The following is a 24,912-nucleotide window of genomic DNA, read 5'->3' as shown; positions in this document are numbered from 1 at the left end:
TACCTACTGTTAGCCATATGTTAAAAACAATGGTGATCTTTTTTTTCAGTGTTTTACACTACAAAAACAAACAGCTCTGACCTATATCACTAATTCATGATTGAATAGCATTAGGCAATTTTTTTTTCCCCCAAGTGAATGTTTACATATTGTAAATATTACGCTGTTCCGTCTCGCCACAACTCAGATGCCTTGTCATACACAGAGTTTCGTATTTGGTGAATGTTAAAACATAAAAAAGTTGAAGTGCCCTGAAGATTCAGATATCTTTAGTCTTAGGGGGGAGATGAGCAGAGTGCTTTTTCTCAGGATCCCAGCATTAGACTCAAATGCCCAAATTCCGCCTCACATGTTGACCCTTCAGTCCCTTTTCTCAGTGTGACCCTTGTTCCCAAAGTTGCCAAGGTTTTAGTCAACAATTTGTCCACTACTGTTCATTTAATCGCCTGTTGCCCCTGGCAATGTTAATTTGACAGACATTGATTTCTTTAACGAAGAATGAACCCACAGGAAAATCCCCAAATCAGTCTAGACAGGAATTGCCTGACCTGTGCCAAAATATTACTAAACTGCTACAGCTGACTCCACTTCCCCACTACAGAGGATACCAAAATGCTTCACGCATGTTTGAAGAAGAATCCCAGTAATGCTGTGCCCTTTCAAAAAGCAATTTAGAAGTTTACAAAATCCACATGGAATACACTCCCTATTATTTACATACAGAAAAGACAATACTTTGAGCGACTATTTCTACAATGGGCCTAACAAAAGCCAACTTCCTTTCTTACTCTGGCAAAATCTTCCTTGAACATTCTTAGGCCTTTGTTAGACGAGAACAATTTTGGGATTTCCTTTTCTTCTGCTGAGGACCAGGTTGGACAGTTTGCAGAATATCTCTTCTCCTCATCTCAACCCCATCTGGTGACATCTTGTAATGATTTTTTGGGGAGTGGAAGAACATCTGCCTCCCAGAATTTAGCATCAAAGTATTTGCATGATTCTCCCTGACACACTGTTGTTTTGTATCTTGTCATTACTATGCTTATATATAGCAGCTCTCCTGTGCAGGCAGATGCTGTAACCTCTTATAAGTAAATGTGATTGCTTATTATCCAAAGAGTGGGTAATGTTGGCTATGAACAGATGTACAAATTCACTATAGTGCCAAAAAGTACTAATGTCTACATAGTTTCTACAAGGATTAGAATCCCTAAAGTCAATCTGTTCCGAGTAGATATCTGAAAGGAGGTTATACACATGCATCAGAGAAATGTCTCTAAACATCTTCAAGTTCACCCTCCTCCAATGAATACTCCTGCTTCCTGTTCCTATTTTTTTTTTTTTATTTCAGCTTCATTGTTCTGATTAGCTAAATATAAACTTCTGTAACCTACAAAAGGTCTACTATCAACAGATGTTTAAACTACCTATGCAATACAAACACCCCCAAAATATGGTGCAGCTTTTGTGGTAATTTTTTCCAGGTACAGAAGATCTTGAGACTACATGTAAAACAATACATAAAATATTATCAGAAAAAAATTGTGTATCAAAATTATTTTTTAAAATTAAGATTGTTATAAACCTGTCACTCTATTTTCAAATAGTGATCAGACTTTGCCGTGCCATCAACATGTCAAGGATTCCTGCAGAATAGCCTTCTAATAATATGTCTCACCCTTTCTTCCACATTGTGTAGCTTGACTTCACCAGACTTGTCATATTGGTGAGCAATTCTATTTTATCCCCAGCATTCATGCTGACAATTCTCTAACCATCATATCACAGAATCATAAAATCATTTAGGTTGGAAAAGACCTTTAAGATCATCGAGTGCAACCATTAACCTAGCACTGCCAAGTCCGCCACTAAACGATGTCCCTAGGCACCCAACCTACATGTCTTTTCAACACCTCCAGGGATGGTGACTTCCCTGGGCAGCCTGTTCCAATGCTTGACAACCCTTTCAGTGAAGAATTTTTTCTTAATATCCAATCTAAACCTCCCCTAGTGCAACTTGAGGCCATTTCCTCTCAACTTGCTGCTCAGCAGAAGAGACAAACACCTTCCATGCTACTCTCCTTTCAGGTAATTGCAGACAGCGATAAGGTCTCCCCTCAGTCTCCTTTTCTCCAGGCTAAACAGCTGCAGTTCTCTCAGCTGCTCCTCATCAGACTTGTGCTCCAGACCCTTCACCAGTTTTGTCGCCCTCCTCTGAACTCTCTCCAGTGCCTTAATGTCTTTCCTGTAGTGAGGGGCCCAAAACTGAACACAGAATTCAAGGTGGGGCCTCATTAGCATCAAGTGCAGGGGGATGATCACTTCTCTAGTCCTACTAGCCACACTATTTCTGATACAAGCCAGGATGCTCTATCTTGGCCACCTGGGCACACTGTTGATTCATATTCAGCTGCCTGTTGACCAACACCCCCAGGTCCTTTTCTTCTGGGAAAATTTCCAGCCACTCTTCCCCAAGCCTGTAGCGCTGCCTGGGGTTGTTGTGACCCAAATGCAGGACCCGGCACTTGGCCTTGTTGAACCTCATACAGTTGGGCTTGGCCCATTGATCCAGCTGGTCCAGATCCCTCTGTAGAGCCTTCCTACCCCCCAGCAGATCAATGCTCCCACCCAACTTGGTGTGGTCTGCAAACTTACTGAGGGTACACTCGACACCCTCATCCAGATTGTTGATAAAGAGCTTAAACTCTTGCCTAGGCTTTTTGTTTACATCTCTGACATAAAAGCTAGTCAGGATCTTCTACGTACCACTCCTCTTCTGTTTCCATTTTCAGTTGTTTCTCTGCCAGATCAGGAAAGGCAGAGCTTTTTAACTGTTCTTGCTGCCTTCCTTATTTTGGCAGATACGTTGCAAATACAGAATGCTTTGTTAAGTTTGGGTATTTCAGCCCTTGTACATTGTGGTTGTGTCACTTTGTACACTAACGTGACATGACACAACAAGATGCTTTGCGTTGAATACAAAAGATCTCTGAGATCCCTGTGCATTTCGCAGTATGTCAGAGACAGGTATTACAGAAATCAGTCTTAGCCTACCCTGATTAAAGGAAAAAGGCAGTCTACCTGGCTTCCTGATACTCTGACTCCTCAAAAGACACTGCTCCAGGGGAACACTTGACTTCTAGTAAGTGAAGTCTTCCCTCCACCCTCTTCCTCCCAGGCTTACAGGATCATACTTTGCATTTGCTTCTTTTTAATTTAAAAAGCTGAATAGAAACTTGAAACCACCTTAAGCAAAAATGAACAAGTCTGGTCTAAGGAATTTATCCTTTATTTGCTATCTTTGGAAAGGGTGGTTTTTCAATTAACACTTAAACTTTTCTGATTTCCCTTAGGGCTGATAAGAATCGAAGAGAAACATGCGTTTCCAAAGATCAGGAATTTAATTCTTATTAACTTAAAAAAACACAAAACAAAACAAGCAAAAAAACCCACAAAAACAAACAACAACAAAACCTGGCTGGTTTTGTCCTAAGTAGGTTAGAATTAAAGTAAATCATGGGTTCTGCAATTTTACACCTCTTCCATGGGTTTTACTAGTTTTACTCTCAAATTAGAACATATCAGAACTAGGAGCACTGATACAACATTATGTTTTCCCCTTAACACACTTATATGGCCTTTTACTAAACATCCCAAGGAAACTCCTGGCTAAATTAAAGCCTCCTGCCTGTGAAATAGTACACACATTATAAATACAATTCTTTCTCCCATTGTGGTTGTTTCCACTTGTCACTTGTCCACCTTGTGTCGAGCATGCATCATACAAATAACAGCTATAACTTTTATAAATTTATAACTTTTATAAAATTAATAAATTGAAGGGCACGAAAGAAGTGCTGGTACTTCATAAGAGTATGAGACAAGGAGCCATATATTTGAAGAATGACACAGACATATGTAAGGAGGCCTGTATAATTCATCCTTTTCTCACTTCAGGACCATTCAATGCTAAATTAGAAAGTCCTACTACAAAGTGGAGGCATGAGAATACTTCACTGAAGTAAACAGCTGTTTTCCAAAGCTTCATATAACTAACAGAACTGAAATGTGCAACAGAAAGCATTAAGCATTGTTACATACAGGGGTAGGTGCCTGTATATGCCAAAATGCCATTAAGTCTATTTATTTATTATAGCTAAGTGCTCTATGTAATGACACACAAGTTAGGGTAGTGAGGTCTTTTAAGATCAAGACATCATTTTAGCTCCACTGGCTGTTGTGGGCTCTGAACAGTTGACTTTAAATGTTTTTAGTCTGGCTTACATGATGTCCAAAACAGGGGGAAGAGGTATCCATAGTTAAATGCAAAACTTGTAACAATATAACAGAAACTGTACTAAAATGTTAAAATCAATATCACTATTCTGGAGAGGAAGGAGTCACTACTTCCTCAACAGTGGTCTTCTGATCCTGCTGCATTGGAGCAATTATCATTTGAGGTAGAAGAATATTGAAAAGCTGTCACTCCCCTGTTGCACCTCCACTTACCTGCTATATCACAAAAAGGCAGAAACAAAGTACTCCCAATTCTTATTTCACCAGGAAACAATAATGGTTCTCAAACTGTTTGCACTCCCCCAATAAAAAAGTAAAAATACAGGACATTTGAATGTCTTTTTTTTCCTCTCAAGCAAATATACAGACATATAAAAAAAAGCTGCTTCCATTACTTATGCATGTTAAAATTGATGCTAACTGAAAACATCTGAGATTATTTTTAAGTAAAAATTTTCATAAATCTATAATATTGTTCCAGTATGGTTAAAAAAATATTCAACATTAATCATCAGAAGACCTGGCAGAATCCAGTACCTCACCAACATTTTTTGACTGTTCTTCACGTTTCGGGATTAAAAACAAACAAACAAACAAACAAACCCTACTTTGCAGGCAGAAGTCCTTGGCTACCTTACAATAGCAGAGCAGAAAGATGAAATAATTTACCCGTAAGAATCAAGAAACATTGAATTGTGAGAGGAGGACTATTCCAAAGAACCAAAGATTTCAAGTTAATACATCTTGCAAAAGGAGAAGTGACTAGTGGTAACAATGAATCCTTTTAAAAACAGTATAACTCATATCTTCTGGCAGAACTTAATGTTCTCACATAACACAAGCAAAAATTAGAAACACAATGGAAATTATTTCATAGCATATTTCAGAGGTAATGGATGGAATACTTAAGCCCATTGCTGGGTAACTGACCATACAGATTCTAATTTGATGTCACTTCCAGACCACCTTTTTTGTTTCTTTGACAAAGTGGTTGTAATAAGGAAACCCCAAGCCAGAAAAATCACATTAAACAAATAAAAGTAATGGGCTTTAACCTCTGAAAAGTGCTATTAAAGTGGGTTTCAATATCAGATATGCAAGTGATGAAGAATGTTTGTTTTAATGAATTCTCAAAGTCATTACAAAAAAAATGGAGTTCATGCAATTTTTGAGCAACAAAATTTAAAAGGTTTCAACAGCACTACTTTAGAGCTGAGAAGTTAACACTTATGATGTCAGAAATCTTGACATCATCACAGTTAAATCAGAAAGCAACACGTATCTGAACAAAGAAAATCTGTTTAAAATATGTATGTTCTAGGCAGCAGAGAAGAGGTAAGAGTGAAAACTAAAATGAGATCCAGAACACAAAAATGAGATGCCTCACAACCAAATGCATGCAAGCAATCTGGCTGAATGTCCTCAAAATCTGTGCTGGATTTTTGGCACCACACATACAGGAAATTCACTGTAGCATACATACATTTTAAGATCATATTGTAAACCATCTTTGGCATTTGTTATTTCTCCTTCAATTCATTTTATGTACACGGCATCTTTTTTTTTTTTCCCCCAAATTATGGCTCTCATTTTTTTAATCAAGCCAGAATTCGAAAAAGTTTTCTAAGGGAATGACTCCTAATTTGATAAAGATCATAAAGGAGTATTTTTACCTACTTTAATAGTGTTACTAGCTTATTCCTTTCTAGTTCTAAATACATTCAAAACAGCAATAAAAGGAGAAGCACTAGTCTGCTCTGCCCAGATTGGTACTAGACAAGAGGAGCAAAAAAGACTACAGATGGCAAACCTGCAAGGATCAGGGAACTGACCTTTGAATGAATGTTGCAACCTAGTGGTTAAGATACTCAGAGATCTTAGATTTGTGAAAAAGAACACATCTGGAAGTAAACTCTCTAAATCTACCAATGATGCATTTAAATAGAGACAAACTTTAAAAGCAGTATTCCACATTACCCACAACATAACTGAAAGTCCTATGTTATTTGAAGCAATAATTCAAATGGACAGTTTCTTTCTAAGGAATGCATGTTTGACTGTTGTTTCTTTCCCCACACTGTTGTTGCATAAAGGTCACAACTGTATAAAATACACAGGAATGGGATCGTGATCCCATGCTGAGTCAGCCAAAATGAATTCCATTCCCAGCTTTGTGAATGACTTGCAACATGAGTAACAAAATTATTTTTTAAAAATTTTTGTTCATCTGTAGAATGATACTTATCTACTTTACCAGGTTGTTGTAGGAACTAATGATGGGTATATTAATATTTAGACATCATCACAAATTGCATCCATTCCTACAAAAATCTGTCCTACAGTAGCTTGACTAAGTTTTTCAGGACAGCAATTATCTATCTTTTTTGTATTTGTTTGTACACTTCCCAGAACAATAGGGTCTTAATCCTTGACTTGGACAGCTAGGCACCATTGAAACATAAATAATTAGCAAACAATACGAGTTGAGAGGTTTAGCGAAGTGTTATCCTTCGTAGAGCTCCAAGGCACAGAGCATTTACATGACCAGAATTTAGCCAATGTAAAGGGAACTGGGAACTAGGAACCATAGCCCCCTTTGCCTGCTAACAACTTTGGTGGCTTGCTCTTGAAAGAGCAGGGACATAAAAAAAGATGACTGATGGAATGCATATGTGAGAAGAGAACACTATTCAGAGGCGCACAGGGACTGAGAATATAGTTGCCTTTTGAGCAAGGCATTTAGAGCAAAACCTTTTTTATGTATTTGCCAGTTCTACTGTATCTGCAAACGAACAGCAAACAGAGTAGGAGTTTGGGGTTTGTTTTGGTGTTTCTTTTTGAGAAAAAACATATAAACATGCACTTTGCCAAAGAGACACATCAGCAAGAAAGAAACAGCTGTATAATCAACTGTAGCTGTTGTCTCTTGAGATGTGTTCTATGCACAAGTATACCCACTACATTCAAGCAAGAGTCTCACTTAAAAGTATCAACTGTGTGTTATGATACACACCAAGAACATCCTCCTGCTTCTCATCAGAAGTAAGAAAGTTGGAGCTAGTCCAATCCCTTGAGTAACTCTTCATCTTGGACAGCCCTTCATTTTCAGCATCTACAAATAGCTTCAACTAAAAAGCATAAAGAGTAGAACAATGAATTTGTGCCAACATTTTTAAGTAAAACAATTACTGAACAATTAAGCAACTGTTTCTTCTTCATTGCATGTCCACACATTTGTTCTGTTGTTGGTGACTTCTAAGCTACGCACTCTCTGAAGGTGGATATCAGTAATCTGGGCTTGTTTAGAAATGAAAGACTGATGGGAAGTGGAACTGTCAGCATTACTGGAGTGAAAAATAATTCCTTCCAAGTGACAAATGAAGAAACGCACTACTTCCAGTCAGTCAAGGAGATACCTGGAGGACAGGCAATTTCCACAAGGTGATGAACGAAAAGGAAGTAGAATGCTGAGATGAAAGCCTGGAGTGTTTCCAGTAAACTGTGAATGCAGGCTGGGGCAAGAAAAGAGCAGTCTCCAAGAGGGATAAAGGCAAAAGAGTCATGGTTTAATACACAACCCACAATTTTTATTTTCTTAAACAAAGATGATGTTAAAGGAATATATTAATTAATGGAGAATTATAAAAGATACTAATGAAATATTATTTTTAGCCACTAATCAAAGTACATATAGTACACATGCAACATGAAACAGATTATACACTTATTTACCTACATGTATCAATTTAATATAGCCCAGTATTTTAGAACAGCCTATATCCCATCATATTATTATATGTCATTATTACACTGTTTATGCAAAACTCTTTGATACTCTCTGTCAACAATGCATACTTAATACATATGTAACTTTAAACATATGTAACTGCTCATTTAAGTAATCTATTTAATGGGCAATACAAATTAAAGCAAACCTGTCTTTCCAATAGTTTAGACCCCTCATCCCCTCTTACATGTGGCAGTTCCTGAAAAACTTGAACAGATTAGAATGATAAAGCATTTTTGTCAAAGGACTACAGAGAAGTAGTATACACATACAGTTGCATGTTATCTGAAATAGATGCTGAGTCTCTGTTTTTGAAAGAAAAGCAATAAAGTTTTGTTTTTCTTTTTTTTAACTAAAGTAAATGGAAGTCTTAGAAAGTCACAGAGTCTTACCTGTTGGTATGCTTCATAGATTATATCAAACAAGAAAGCCTGAGGCATTTCACTCGCTCTGTACTTGGCACGTTCCAATGAGTGGTCTAAACAGCCATCTGCAGCAGAGGCAATAACCGTAGAAACTAGAGGACGAATTGCTCCTGCTGCCTGCAGAACAAAACACAAAGAGAGGCCTAAATGTTATTAATATTAATGTATATCAGAGAGCTGCAGTCAAATAAAAGTAAGAGCTTTAAAATACATTTTCTACCTATTTATCTTTTATATATCTCATAATGCACAAGTCATACTACTTAGTCTGTATAAAACTTTCAACATGAACTTTCAACATCAACTTCAACAGAAGACTGCATAAGTACACACTGCAGGCCAATTTCCAAAAAAATAAATCTGAAGTCCTTCATAAACATCTACTACAAATACACGTACAAAGCTGAAACCTTTGTTTTTCAGACATTCGTCTACATACATATTAGATTGTTTCTGTGAGGGCAGTTCTAGGCCCATTCAGATATCAAATAGCAGGAGACATACCTGAGAAGTATTGACAACCCACAAAACCTATTGCTTTAATAGATTTCAATTTGGCTAACCAGCTCACAAATAAGCAAAAAGTTTTAGAAAACTGAGCTTGTTCCTCTGTGTTCAATTCACCCTGTGAAATACTGAGAACCCACACTTACCAGTGAAATAACTGGGAATACAGTTTATACATCAGAAATCATTCAATATCTAGCAGCACCATGCCCCAGAATAGCTGTTTAAATGCTTATATTTCAGTTTTGGTTTTGCTTAGATTTGAAATCAATTAAACATATATCTTTGATCTTTTCATCAATATATAATAATAAATATCTATGGCATCTCTGAAACAGAATCATTTTAGTCATTTTGACACTAGAAAGCTACCCACACTTCATCAGGCCCTTATCAGTTGTTCACATTAACTTTAGATGAAGCTAAAGGCAATTGGGACAAAAGTTGTCCATACAATAACGAAGAAGAGGATGCAATGGAAGAACATTGCTTATCACAGGGCAAAAAGCACGCCTTTTAGCAATGCCAACCACTGAGAATAGCATCCTTACCCTATACTGTTTATTATATATTTTTAAGAATAATAAAAAATAATAATTGATGCTGTTCCAAAACATTTGGAATTATCCAACATCTTAAATCAGTATATCTCAAAAACCACTCCCAATAGTGGATTTTAACATTTTTCACTGCAGCCACAGATCATCATTGGAAGTCCAATGAAGGCTGACACAGAAAACAGGTCTCTTATCATGTAAAATAAAAGCACTATTATTGTTGATTTCATCTACCTTCTGTTGGCAAATCCTGCCCTCATATATGTGAGTCTTGTCTATTCTTACAGGATTTCTAACCTCAGATAAGCATAGGGTGACAGAATGGCACACTAAAAGAGAGCCCAAAGTTTTTTTTCCTCTTGGAACAGCAAGAATTAGTTGTCTTCCCTCCCCCTTTCACACCACTGAACAATAAAACAAAGAGGAATGCAGTGAGCCTTTTGAGCACTTTATGAGCTCTAAAATACAGCTTCTTAGTTCATTCTTTTACAGAATGAGGACAGAGATGTGAACCAATTTCTCATGCCCAAAGAGGACTGATATGGATGAGCTACTGGGGCAGGGAGAAGGGAGAGAAAATATTCAAAAGATTCATATGACAGAGAAATATCTGAACCACTTTCTCAACGTCCGAAAAGCACTTTTTCTTTCTAATATATAGGAAGAGATATCTCTATAAAACACTATATGGAGCAAAACATTATCATCCAAAGGCAAAACATGGTACAGAAAGATGAGCAAGAACTATGAAATCACAGAACCGTCTGTAAAGGATCTTGAGAGGTCACCTAGTCCAAGTCTCTGTTCTAGGCAGGATCAATGTTACTCTTGTCACAGAAAAGAAAAACTGACAAAACTAAATACCACTGTAATTTTAGTAATAGGTCAGTGTATTAAATGAGGAGTAAATTTAATAGACATACTTGGAGGAACAACTGTGCACAAGCAGAAGTCGAGAGACTACATAATCTGCAACTTGTCCCCACTCTAGTTCTGATGATCCAGGACATGGATTATTACCTCTATACCCCAGCTGCTGGGCATTTGGACTATGTTATTTTGCTCTGCTGTCATATTTTAATTGGTCACACACACACATAAAAAAAAATATAAAATGAGAAGGTCATGGGAAAAAAAGACAGAGCAGCATGCTAGCCACAGCTTTTCTGTAATTAGTTAAGTCTTTTTTTGTTTTTTCCCTGAAACAGTTACCATTCCAGAAAACAAGTTAGCAAAAGACGCTTTCTTAGGCTGATCCAATATTTTATTACGGTTTTTAACAATCATGTCATGTCACATTTTAAGCAAAAAACAGGCCAAGAGAATACAATGTGACTTGCATAACCAAATCTCACAAGTGAAACACGCACTCTGAGGAACAAAAAACCAAACTGCAATTCTAAATAAAATTGAAGTACTTAAAATTATATTCTTAAAAGAGCTCTGAAACACATTGTTTTCTTGACATCTGGTTTATTGCACAATAAAAAATCATGAATGTCTGTATCTGTATCTTTGTGACAATACTGAACCACATCTCCTGCTCTGCTGAGGCCTAGCTCTTCCAGAAGATTCAGGAAGGCATAATTTCTAATAAATCTTAACATATCATGTTTTAAAACTGACAGTTAATGTCTCAAGTAATTGGAAGCTTCATAGCACCTAAAACCTAACAAATGGTATTTTTCAAACAACTACAACATTGCTTTACATTATCCCAGAATTGAGTCCAGTGCAGCAGGCTGGGAGTTTTTCACCTGCCATCTGTCCATTTCAATGAGAAATAGCAAGTTGGGCACAATGAGAGATCTTCTGCAGCAAATCCACTCAAAATATAGCTGACAACACTGACTAAAAAAGTGAAGTTTAATACAAAGAATAAGAATTATGGCTGACTTCTGACTATGTGAGAGAAATTCTAACTACGAATATAGTCACAGGATAACTAGCAGTCACTGGATTAAAAAAAAAAAAAAAAAGAGCTTTTATTCCAACAAAAGGACAACTCAGTCCACTTCCTAAAGCCAGGAAGTTTCTACTGCACAGAAAACTTTCATATGATGAACAGATGTGGTCCAAAAGCCACGAATCCATGAGCAAGAGCAGGGATGTCAAACTCATTTTTGCTGGGGGCCACACGAGCCTCGCAGTTGCCTTCAAGGGGCCAAATAATTTTAGGATTGTGTAAATGTAGGGGTAGTTACATTTACTTGCTAAGTATACTTGCTACAGTATACTTGCTAAGGTTCAGAACTGAGTTGAAACCTTAATGTCCTGAGAGAAGATATAGAAACTGGTTGGTTGTTTTGCTCAGTACCAGCTCACCTTTTTGCAGGACGCTTCTCTGTCTTGGCACACATGCACATGCTCCCTCAATCAGATAATACGACACAACATAGGGCTGAGTTTACCACCTCAGTGACACAAGAACTACATCAGTTTCTAAGGTGATGTTCAGACTGGGTGAAACTGGGATCAATCAAAGGAAAATACTGGCATGTGTATGCCCTGCATTGTTTTCATATAGGACAAGAAAGCTGAGTCCCTTGCTGAGGAACCTTGCATCTGCAGCATAAGGGTGTCTCAAAAAGATGGACCCAATTTCAAAGCCCTTTTGCTTTGAAATTGCATCTCTCTTTTTGAAACACCCTGTACTTCAGGTGCATTCTCTAGGTGGCATATGCCAACAGAGCTGCCAAACCCAAGCCAGCTTACACAGACAACACCACATGTGCTTCTGTGTCCAAAATCGGCTCACGAGTATCTTCCTTCATGGTGTAAACATAATATTTGGCATGTAAGTACAGAAGAACTGAGCTGTGAAATTTGTTCTCGTATACAGGCAAAAGAGCAGCACAGTTTAAGACGTATGGTTTGTTCTGTGATGTTTCCTTCTGGTTAGCGCAAGCATCTACCCAACTCAGCACAAAGGCTTTTCTGAACTCCACTCCTAACAGTCTTGCAACGAACTGAACAGGGAATTTAGGTGCTTAGGGCAATGCTACAGACTACATTTTTTAGTTCAGAAACTTAAACATTAGGGCACAATATGGCAAATAATACAATAAGGTAGTACTGTATCTAAAGGGGATTTTGTCCCTGGCAACTCTGGAGTCTAAGTGAGGAACACAATCATCCAGCTAGTCCGCGTCTATTCAGTCACAACACAAAATATTTTATTCTTTGCAAGGAATTTTCTTGTTGTTTTTCTGGTTATAAATCAGTAACAAAGACCTATTTCCATACTAGTAAAGAGAATGTATACTGAGTCTCAAGTATTTGAATTTTATTTGTTCTAATTTGGGAAGCTTTGACTTGCTATTTATGTCAGGAATGTACAGGTATTTGGCCTAGCTCTCAGGCAAGAGGTTCAGACACAAATTTAAAAAATGAATAAAACAAAGGAAATCTGTCCTCTTTCAAAGTTATAAGCACTTGTTAATGTCACTATAGTTTTACAGATCTTTCTTACACTTGGAATTAGCCTACACAAAATACAAATTCTGTGAGCCTAAACCAAGTGTCTGGATCTTATACTAACATTTCCCTACCCAGAGTACTCATCTTCCAATTTCTAATCATTTTGAGCCAGATCTCGAGTAGATTTGCTTTCAAAATTATACACAAAATGCATCATACACCCTTCCTGAATGTGAAGTGGACAGTTAATAGATAGTTACACTGAATTCCTTTAAATCTCGACTTTACAGCTGTCAAGCCACTCCACTTCATAGACAGTCAAGCATTAGCTTCAGTGAACCTGCAACATCCAGGAAATACATACACTCTTTCTCCTGTTTTTTCATTCTTTGTTAAATAAATTAGTTACAGTATCAAAAGATCTGTGGGCCAGCTCTTATGCTTTCATAGCATACCAGACATTGAAACAAACACTGCTAACTGGTTAGATTTTGGTTTTGCAGACAAAATATTGGAACAAAACGCATTCTTTTAATCTATCATTTTCTTCAAACAATCCTAAAATGTCCTGAGAATGCAGAATTCCAACCATTTTAATGGAAGTGACAGACTGGTATCACTCAGAAGCAAGCTCATCCATCCATCTGCTGAAAACTGAACGAGTCTCTCGATGCTTTCGGAAACAACAGGTGTCTTTTATAGCACATTTTAAACAGCACAAATAAAAAATGTTTACTAACAGGTTCTCGGTTTTGTATTCAGGTTTTCTTTGCACAACTGCATAGATCAGAGCATATATTCAAGATTTAAAGATTCAATGGCAACTGAATAAAAGGCAGAGAATGAAGTCCACCATGCAGGTCAGTTTAACAGGTTATCATAAGCCTTTACAAAAGATTCAAGATGTACTTATCCACCTTTCCACTAAACAGTAACACTGTATCATATGTTTATTCTGACAAGAAATTGTTTAGATGCATGTATTGAGTGAACACATAACCAGGGTGTGTTTTAAGATCAGACAACACAGTCAGTTAGTTCAAGCAGTATTGATGACACCTTTTATTACAAAATGAAGTATGAATGTTTAGGCCACAGAAGCCTACACACAATAAAGTAACCTGGCTAACATAATGCTTATTTTACTGGAAGTGCATAAAATCCTTGTCTTATTAAAACAAAAACACACAAAAATAACCCCACACAGAACCCATTAAAATTTCAAAAAGGACTGGGGGCAGGGGGAGATGGAGCTCCTATCACAAGCAAGAAATTATCTGCGTTAAAAATGGCCCTAACTCTCCGCATCTAAAATACAACTTACCAAGAACAGGTTACCAAAGAGCCAGAAGCTTCAAAAACCAACACACCCACATCTCTGATCTAGTCATTTTTGGCAGCCAGAGTTGAAACAGAACAAAGCTAGATAGCTGCAAAGCTCAACAAGTTGAATGATATGGACTAGAAAGAGAATTAAAAAAAGCAATGGCACAAAATCCTTACAAAAAATTCCACAACTACAATTCCTTTTGTTTTACAACAGTGTGGTAAGAACCTCAGACAACCACAGATCCTCCAGGCCAGCATACTGAAGGAAAAAAAGAAAAAAGTATTCTATGTCTTTGTCATGTCCCTGTCCCCAGCAGGCCCCAAGTACTAATGCGGAACCACAATGTTCACTTACATAGCCAACTTGCAACCCTGAACTTCGAGTAGGAATCACAGCCTAAAACTTTACAGTCTAGTCCTAAATGAGCAGACTCTCCCATCCCTCTGGCATGACTGCCTTCTACTTCCTTATTACACCAGCAATACCTTTCTTCTCCCTTTAGAGCCTCTGTCTCTCCTGAAATTCATTTTCCCTATGCCTTCTATCTTCTCAGCCATCTAGTAGCATTAAGTAAAAGCACATTTTATATTTCAGTCATCCTAATTGCATTAGACTCAATGTTTTAAAATTACTTAGGAACAGGCCTGATACTAAACACATACAAACATAACTTACGAGTGCTATCTTTAAAAGTGTGTGCCTATTCTCATGTATTTTCATATTTTCTCAATATTTGTATTCATTAATTTTTATTCTTTAATCAGAGTTGTTTTCAACTCTAAGAAGCAAAATAGTACTGAACCAAGACTCCCAAATAATTTAGTCATCCTGTCTTAGAAAAAATAAACTTCTCTTACATATATACACTGGAAATAGAAGTATATTAGAAATACACTTTCATCCCTTCAAAGCAGCTGACTTCTTTGAAACTGTATGCTGGAGATTGTGGGGCTAATCACACTTAGTAGGACAAATATGTCTTGGAATTCCATTAAAGTCAATTTTGTAGAGGTGAATTTGGTAAATATACAAACAATTTTATCTTGCTTTTTCATGAAGACAAGGATTGCTTTAGGATACTGTTCAACTACATAACAATAACAATCGATGTTAATTTAGATAAGCTAGGTATCTAACAGTTTACAAATATGTCCTGGAAAGTTTTCTATTAGGTTATTATTCATATGTTATGAAACACTATAATCTCCTAAGGATTTCAGTCTAAGTTAGGTCTGTCTATGAACCAGCAAAAGAAGTTCAGAATAACTATAATTAATATCTTCTCATTTTATTCCATCGAACTGTTTCCACATGTTACTACAGGGAAAGTATTCTTTTACACAGATCAAACTACTTGCCATGAAGGGCATTCACAGCCATCTACAGTGTGAAAAAATACAGAAATAAACACAGGATCTGTGATACATGAAACAGGTAGAAACATGTATTTCTATTCAGACATCTGCACTCAAGCTAATTGCGTCTATAGTAATCAACACGCTTCAGCCACCCTCAGTAATTACCATTTAAGTTAGAAGGAACTGTCTCTCCTGAAAGATTTCTTATTTCAAATTTATCAAACAAGCTTCAAAGCAAAATTTAAAAACTTAATTATAAGATTAAAATACTTCATGTATTTAAGAGGATATTCTTGTCAAATCTTTTATATTGTAAATCTGAAGGGGAGAATATCTAATAAAACAAAGTCATGTAACTATCTTTGTAAAATCAAGCAACAAGAGAATTTTTTCCTATGCACATTCAAGGTATCACATTGAAATATAATATCTTTTTATATATATATATTTCTTTTTTCCTTTTCTGCATTTTGTATCCAGCTGTTGTCTAGGGCTACATTTTATCTTCTCTATAATCAAAAGTTGTAATCTATTAGAAGTTTTATGATTCTGCTGCAGAGGTGGAAGACTTGAAGTATTTCCTCCTCCAACCTACAGAAAACAATTCTATTTGGATGCAAAAGATTTGGGCATAGACAAAGCAAAGACACAAACTACAAGCTACCACTCCTGTACAGAAGTACAGCTGATAACTACAATTTTGCTAAAAGTGCAAAGTTTTCTGAACTTAGGTGTGAAGACATATCCAAGCCCAAACTAGCCAGACTTCCAAACTGAACTGATTCAAGCCTGCACATAGTCCACGGTGTTCCTAACCTCATTCTGCAGCCCAAACCCACCTCCTTGCTGTGCAGCAAGGCAAGGCAGCAGTCTGGACGCATGGGTTCAACTCAACCCTGTCATCACCCGTCCTCATAACTCCTTCTGTTAACATCGTGTCCAAAAGACCCCCCAAATCAACACCTCAGCTGCACGCTTCTCTAAGGAGCAGAGATGGCACACAGTCAGGACTACAAGACAAGCAGGATGACTCAGTACTCTCATTACCATGCAGTAACACAAATCTGAGTCCAGAGCACATCACATTTTCACCCACACTCACACCCAGACTCTACCATGCAGCACAGACACCCTTTGTGGGGCAGTGCTGTGATGGGGACAGGATTCCTCCTACCTATTTCCTCTACCAATAAACAAATACAATCCGCAACCTGGGCTGTGTATCCATTGGAGAATAAGGGTGAAGAAAAAAAGTTTCCCCGCTTTACGCTAGGTATTTTCCTTTAAAAAAAAAATAAAAATAATAATTCTTAAATTACCTTATTTTTATTTTTGTTGGGGGAAAAAAAAAATAAAAATTCATAGTCATTATGGGCACACCATCTTTGATTCTCATTAGAGAGGCACCCACCTAAATTTCTCCTATGTAGGCAGTATCACCAACCAGTCCAATTCCAGCTTTCTTGACATATTCGTACTGGCAGCTTTTAATTGCCTAAGGACAGCACTTGTTGAAATGTTAAACGAGCCTGGCGTAACACAGATTTTAAAACTAAGCTTCATCCAGACAAAAAGGAGGTTAATTAGAACAGATGTAAGGAGTTTTAAACACTAAGAAAAAAGGCCTGTATGCTGAACTTCACCTAATTTCCTTAAAGTCTGTTTACCCAGCTGGCTAGGAGCAAGTCAAACCCACTAAAATTGGGCACATGTTAATCTTAAACCAACACCAGGAAGGAAGAAGTTATAATTGTGTTTATTCCTAGCTGCAAAAGAGGGGATGTTTAATCAGAAATTTAATATATGCTTTGATCCAATGTTAATGAGCTGACACTATGTTGTACATTGAACTGACTTCAAAGACACACTATGCCTTAAACAAATGTAATGTATATTTATGACACTGTTTAAGAAAAAGAAAACATTTCTTCTAATGAGGTCACCTTTATCAGAACATACTATCTGAGTAACTGGGGATAGTACGTGTACATCGAGACATGTTAGAGCTCCAATTAGCTATAGCAAACTAAAGAAGATTACTGATAACAGGAACTGGTGCTCAAAAATTAAGACTGCACATGTTCTTTTTTACTTTACATCATTTCAGTTCTTTTGTATTTAAAGGATTTACCTCCAGAGTGTCAGTAAATAGTGCATTGATCTTACTGACAGCATGCAAAATTCTAAATGTTATTATATAGAAATAGTAAGGTTTCTCAAAGAAAAATCAAAAAGTTTCCCCTCAAAAAGACAGGACAATAAGAATATGCAACTGAAAACATATATACGAGGTGGAGGATGAAAGCAGAACTAGGCATCTCACAGGCTGTGGTTTTTCAACACACAGCACTGAAAACAGCTCAGTAACATACTGAAAGTGGAAAAGAACAAAACTGAGAACATATACATGCACTTACAAAAAGCAGAGAGCGGTACTACAAACTAGGATACAATTAATTTATGTGAAGGTTTCATATTAAAATTGGGGCTTTTTTAAAAAAAGCAGATTAAAAATAAGTCTTAGGAATATGTCATTTATGCTGCTATAGTATTAATACTGCCATGTATCAGATGAACTATTTTTAATACAATAAGGAATAAAATTACAAAAGTTAGCAGGATTAAAACAATAAATACATTTGTAATGGTGTCATACAAGTTATATAGCATTTCTTCTAGTGCATTCCTTATTTGTGCATTCCATGTGAGAAATTCAAGAATGGTCACAGAAGTTTATGTTTTCCATAAATACAATAGTACTGGATATTCAATAAAATACATTTGTCATATCATTAGCAAAATAAAGTCTTATTACCTCAGTCAACATATTCAGCTTATTTTTGTCACAGTGATAATTGGTAACATTTAACAACATGTTCTCATTCATTAAGGTTTTCTTCTCTTCTTGATGGATTTTTTAAAGTACTTCAAAGTTTGTATAAAGTTTACATAATGCTACCAAAGATCCATACCAAGTACATGATTCAGACCACACATAGCATCCTCCACCTAAAGAGGAGCACATGCTGGTATAGCACTTCAAGACTTTCTTAAGATGTATTTAATCTTTTCAGTTGTCAGCAATAGTTGTATAAGTTGTATACTATACACAACTCTGATGGACTCCATAACATGTACAATTCAATCTAAGCAATTTATACATTCCAAAGGAAAACATGTGGCTGTTATGCTACCAATAGTTCTCAATACTTTTAGAAATATTTCAAAGTTTACTTACAACTTTAAATTTTGGCATTCATTCAACATAAGATGACAATAAGATGAGCTACCAGCACTTCCTTTTTTAACTTGTGCTGTACTGAAAACCTAGATAGCAAAAATTATACACAATATTTTCTATAAAAATTAATCACAAACCCAATAATTTTTGCCTCTAAAATTAAAAATAATATTTATTTTACTCTGCATAATATTATCTTGCATTAACAAGTAACGAAACACATCTTACAGTCAGCAAGCCATCTTTCAGACCCTAATTACTGATTTAGATTGCAACAAGCTGTCAGTCAGAGTGCACTGTGCCACAAAGAATTTTGCATGTTACAGTGAGTCAATATAAAGAGTTAACATTTGCACTCAGCGGAGAAGAAATCTTGAAGCTACAGCCATAAGAGTTACAATGACAGTTAAGAAATTATGTTTTCCCTCCAGAAAGTCTACGCCATTACAAAACCAGCAATCCCATCATGTGACAGCTACTGATCTACTGCACATCACTGAACACATGGTTTGCATCATATTATGAAGACAGAAGAAAAAAAATCTTGAGGTGTTGTAGGAGGACTCTTGCACAATTTGATCAACCAAATGCAAAACTGCAATGTTTAGTTAATAACTCTTTCCCACACACACAGTCCTGAGCAACCAAAACCACGGGCGCTAGCATTTGTGGTCACACAGTTCCCGCAGCAACTCTGTGCCTGCTTATCAAATGTCTTTCCCTTCTGAATTTGCTCTTCTGCTTCTCTCTGAACTGCTTGTGTCCTCTTCTTGCAGGAAATCTTGCACCCAAGCTTCTTGCTCTTACAGCCCATTAAATTCAAAATTTCAAGTCACCTCTTTATATAAGTTTCAATTTAAGACCCTTTCTCTTATCAAGGGCCTTGTAAAATGGATCATTATACCTTAGTATGTGAGTTAGGCTCAAGTAGTGACTTGAATACATGTATGTATGAATTCGATACCCCATGAATTCTCTTCTACATGTTCCAATGCTCCTCAAGGCAGTTTTAGTTCTGTCTGTACCACAACCCACTTATCTCCTTGGAAGCAGAACGATAAGCACAGAACCAGTCCAGCAAACTATTACAGCACATGAAACAGGCCAGGTTGGCTTTCAGAAGCTTCACCCAACTTGCAGGGCTGGTGTCATCCTTGCCACAACCACTCGGATCACAAACTCAGCCAAAACGCAGCTGGGGGCATTTCTGGATGAAATCTCAGATTTCTTTTCAGTGCAGTATTTTCTGAAAAAGGCAAAAACGCAGGGAGGTGTGCATGCTTAATCTTTAGCCAGCAAGATATGGCTAAGAATCTCTTACAGATCTTGCCATGTAGAAGTGGCAATGATCCAAGGCCCTTATTCAGCCCCTCACACATGCTGGACAAGTTGAGATTTCCCTTATTTTAAGAACTACTCTGTAGTCCTTTGATCTACTGCAGGAAGAAGAAATCTGAGTGATTAAATAGACACAATTTGCTAAAGGCTGCTTCATTTTCCAAAGTCATACTGTTTTCACAGATGCAGATTTTAATTAGACTCAAATCAACAGCAGTGTCATGTGTAGTTTTGCTAAATTTAAAGGAGGTACATTTTATAGACTTTACATAAAAATTACCTCAGCAACTACTTAAGCATAAGAAGCTGTGCTCAAAACTTATTTCCAGGATAACCTCATCCTACGTAAAAAGAAAAGAAAAAGAGAAGGAAAAAAAAAAAAGGTAAAAATTACTCTATGTGTAGACTCCCAGAAGCTAAAAAATGTGGGTTAAGTCACCTCTTTTAAAAAGGATTAAATACTAGTTGTAGTAGGCACAGCTGGCTGTTCATACAACACACAAATACCACAAAGAAGAAAGGAACATTATAATTTAAGTTTCTGTCTATGAATGCAATGAATCATCTAAATCACTTTAATTGAGACTGGGAAATCACAAGAGTTGTGTCCCCCCCTTACCAGTGCTCGCCCACCACCAAAGACTACATCTTGCTAGGACAAAGACTTCAAGCATTTGCTGACAATACATTAGTACTCCATTCGAACCAGAAAACAATTAGCAACTTAGTTGAGAAGGTTATAACTTTCTATGGGACCAATAATGCCATGAGCTATGGAAACATCAGTATGTTTCCTATAACTACCCATTACTACAGAGCTGAAAAAGGAATAATGCATTGTATAACTATTTTCTATGCACCAGCAAAACCACACTTGATTTCTTCACACATCCAGAAGAGTTACAGGACTACTGAACAGACTCTGATCTTCACAATAATTTAGGTCTTCAGATGTTGCTTTCTTCTAAAATTGTTATGCAACACCCCTACAATTAATTAATACATATTTTTACATTGACATAAATCAGAGTATCCTAAACTACAGAACTCATTCCATCAGTGGAATAAAAATCATGTCAAGATGGCAACATGTCATCAGTTCTTGATTCTGCCTTTGCACAAGCATCTGACAGGACAACGGGAGCCCCTCGAACTATCAAGCATACAATGAAAGCAGAATCCCCAAGAACACAGCCACAGGATGACTTCAGATGACCCAGTGTATAAATATGAATAAAAATGGTCTGTTACTGATGCAACCTTTACTGTTGGTTAAAAATGAGTTTTTAACTGCAACAAAGAGGACCAAGATCATATGTGAAATATTCCATATATAGCAAAAACAGAGGAGATAAGAGAACATAAAGAGGTAATTGTTTCTAAGACAAAAAGAACAAAGGATGGACAGAGCAATCAGAACTGCTCCAGCACGGCCTTCCCCATCCAGTTGTAACACACTAGATCATCTTATTTATCCACCCAATTCCTCCCTCACCCTCAGCAGAGAAAAAGAGGTGGGTTTTGGTTTGCCACCAACCATATTTTTCTAATGCAACTCAACAATCATAATACATTAAGCATTTATTTTGCGGGCTAACTTGGTGAAAGAAGGTGTGTATGGGTGCGTGTTTTCTGTGCGCAGTAAGAGTGATAACCGCAGCACGGAGGCAGAGTAAACTCAACATCAGGAAAAGACTGAGCATAATAGGTAGTTCTTGCTGTGCATGGGTATTGACTGATTCAGGCTACAAAGATGATGAGGGGCCTAGAGCACCTTTCTTATGAGGAGAGACTGAGAGAGCTGGGTCTGTTCAGCCTGGAGAAGAAAAGGCTGAGAGGGCATCTCATCAATGTTTATAAATATCTCAAGGGCGGATGCCAAGAGGATGGGACTAGACTCCTTTCAGTGATGCCCAACGATGGGATGAGGGGCAACAGGCACAGACTGAAGCATAGAAGGTTCCATCTGAATGTGAGGAAAAAATTCTTTACTTTGAGGGTGCCAGAGCACTGGAACAGGCTGCCCAGAGAAGTTGTGGAGTCTCCTTCTCTGGAGACATTCAAACCCACCTGGACACATTCCTGTGTGATCTGCTCTGGAAGAACCTGCTTCAGCAGGTGGGTTGGACTACATGATCTCCAGAGGTCCCTTCCAACCCCAACCATTCTGTGATTCATGGGAATAAGAGTCCCTGAGACTGAGTAGCACTGTACATCTGTATTACTATGTATGCTGACAATTAAATAATGGTGCTAGAAAACTTTCAGAAACCAGCTTTTATAAATGCCATTTTGATTCTGTCTTTTCAAAGAAATAAACTATACTTTCAAATATAGTTTTAACTACAGAAAAGGAGTCTCTGACTGTATGCACCTTTTTTTTTTAAACTCTCAATAGCAGAACTGACAAGTTCCCTCCCCCACCTTCCTGATTTCTTTTCTTGTAAGCATTTTTCTTTTTAGTTATGTTCTTTAAAATGTAATGTTGGCAATGAGATATTGCTAGAGGCTCTGGACTGCTGCCTTCTGAAGCTTCCACTTTTCTCAATTTTTACAAGCAATAAAGAATTTGTTTCTAGAAACATGTAATTTTAAATACAACATTACCCCAAAAACATACATGGAAGTTAATTGGTTACAAAGTAATATTTTCACATAATCAAGGGATTGTTTGGCAGATTTAAGGCATAATTTATTAGTTCTGGATAAGGTGCACATTTTGATTCCTACAGGCAAATAACAAACTGATTAGTAAGTATAATAAAGCAGTTTATTTGTCTGGCAATTGGCAGATAGAATTGCAATCACTTATTTGATCAATTGCCATTTTAAAGAACATTAAAGCTTCTCATAATTATGCTATCTATATGGTATGCAGATGAACAACAGTACGGCATTATCCCTATTACACTAGGGATTTAATATGATGTTTCTGCCAAGTTTTGTACCTTTCTACATAATGCAAAAGGAAGTAATTACTTTCTTTACTGAAAGATTGAAGAATTTACTCCCTTTTAGATATGCAAAGAATTTGACTATAGGAAGAACTAAAGATGATAGCTTCTCTCAATCTATTTTTCTGATATTCAAAACCACACATGTCAGTCTTGAGAAAGGGTCTTGGCTTTCCAGCCATTCAGTCCTTCAGAATTCTGTACTTGTCAAGCGAAAACAGCCACCTCTCTCTGGCAGGAAGCTTTTCCACTTTGTTACATAAAGTGAAGTTCTTCTCATGTTCCCTTAATCTAAATACTACATCAAGTAATGTCAATAGCTAACAGCTTTCGAAGTCCACTTCTCTGATGGCCCAGCCTCACTGAATTCAGTTCATCTAAGGCAGCACACGAAGCCAACAGATACCACACACATTGAAGACAGATATTATACAATGGAAAAGACTATGACAGATGTATAAGATTACCTTTCTGAGATCAAATGATACTTCAGTGATTTAGGTAAGGAAATATTTATCAGTCAGTAGTTCAGATGAACTAAAGTACACTGCCTTGAGAAGGTCAATGGAGACTACCTTGATTCCCTACTGTTTTACTGAAAATGTCTTACACCAAATCAAAAAGAAAACCCAGAAAAACATATTACATCAAAATTACACAAGTTTCAAGAAAAAGTGAACATGTTAAACTTAAGGTATATCATACCTCATTTGTCTTTAACATGCAAAGACACCTAAGCACAAACACATTCAGAAAACAGTTGTTCTTATTTCAACTCAACAGCAGTACAATTTAACCCCATTCTTCTACTGCTCTCAAATAGTCTCACTTAAACAGATTTACAAAGGGGATCTATTTTAAAGTCTTTGGCAGAGAATCAATTCTGGAAAGCTATTTTGTGCTATATGAGAAAGGCCAAAAACGTTGTTAAAATTCTAATGGAATGTAAGTGTTAATTACTGGAAACTATGTTCTATATCACTGAAAACAAGACAGCACAGTTTCTATTTTATTGTCCTTTCTCATTAAGCCAATCTACAAAAGTACAGGCCTACAAGTAAAGAAGCCAAATATATATTTAGATTTTTAACATAATTTTCTGAGACCTTACATCATTTAATTTTCACAATTGAGATTTAAAATCAAGGTGGAGGAGCACTAAGGAAATACCACGATTCATACTTTGGACTCTTTATTCCACTGTCAATGTTGCAAATCGTTTGTCAATTAGCTTATCTTTTACCCCAATTCCTGAAAAACACATTCAGTGGTAATTTTCCTAGCTTTCTAACACCCAAACAATCTGCTGTCACTAATGACTTCTACTTCAAATCATCTCCTTGAAGAAGAGAAGCTTTCTACTGTCTTATTAATGGAGAACTGAAGTATAAGGTAAAGACAGCAAATTGTACAGACAAGCCTGCGACTACGTGGTGATTTCTTACGTCTCTCTCCTAGTCAGCCACTTTTTCCACCAGTTCCTCTTGTTGCTAGTGCATGCCATAAATAACTCTTAATAAGTGTACTTCCATAATACTTCTTCCAACTCTTCCCCCTCACATATCACTCACTTTCTCAGAAATCTGTCTAGTTTCTAGGAATATTCCCAGTCCTCAAATGGAGAGATGAACAAGGAGAATCTCTAACCTATAGTTGGAGGCTTCTTACTTCCCCTTTTTCCCAGAAGTTTGCTATGCTT

General features: G+C 36.9%; 1 protein-coding gene across 2 annotated transcripts in view; it reads right to left on the bottom strand.

Annotated features, from left to right (window-relative positions):
* Positions 1-24,912, bottom strand: part of CRPPA (CDP-L-ribitol pyrophosphorylase A) — a 127,388-nt gene that overhangs the window by 94,429 nt on the left and 8,047 nt on the right. For both annotated transcript variants that reach the window (XM_082044159.1, XM_082044158.1), the window contains exon 3: positions 8,476-8,625. In XM_082044159.1, the coding sequence (XP_081900285.1) occupies positions 8,476-8,625 (150 nt within the window). The remainder of the gene's footprint in view (positions 1-8,475; positions 8,626-24,912) is intronic.

This window comes from Streptopelia decaocto, assembly GCF_964273445.1.
Source record: "Streptopelia decaocto genome assembly, chromosome: 2".
In the NCBI taxonomy this organism is placed as follows: Eukaryota; Metazoa; Chordata; class Aves; order Columbiformes; family Columbidae; genus Streptopelia; species Streptopelia decaocto.
The sequence above is the reverse complement of the archived record's forward strand: the minus strand, read 5'-3'. Positions and strand labels throughout refer to the sequence as shown.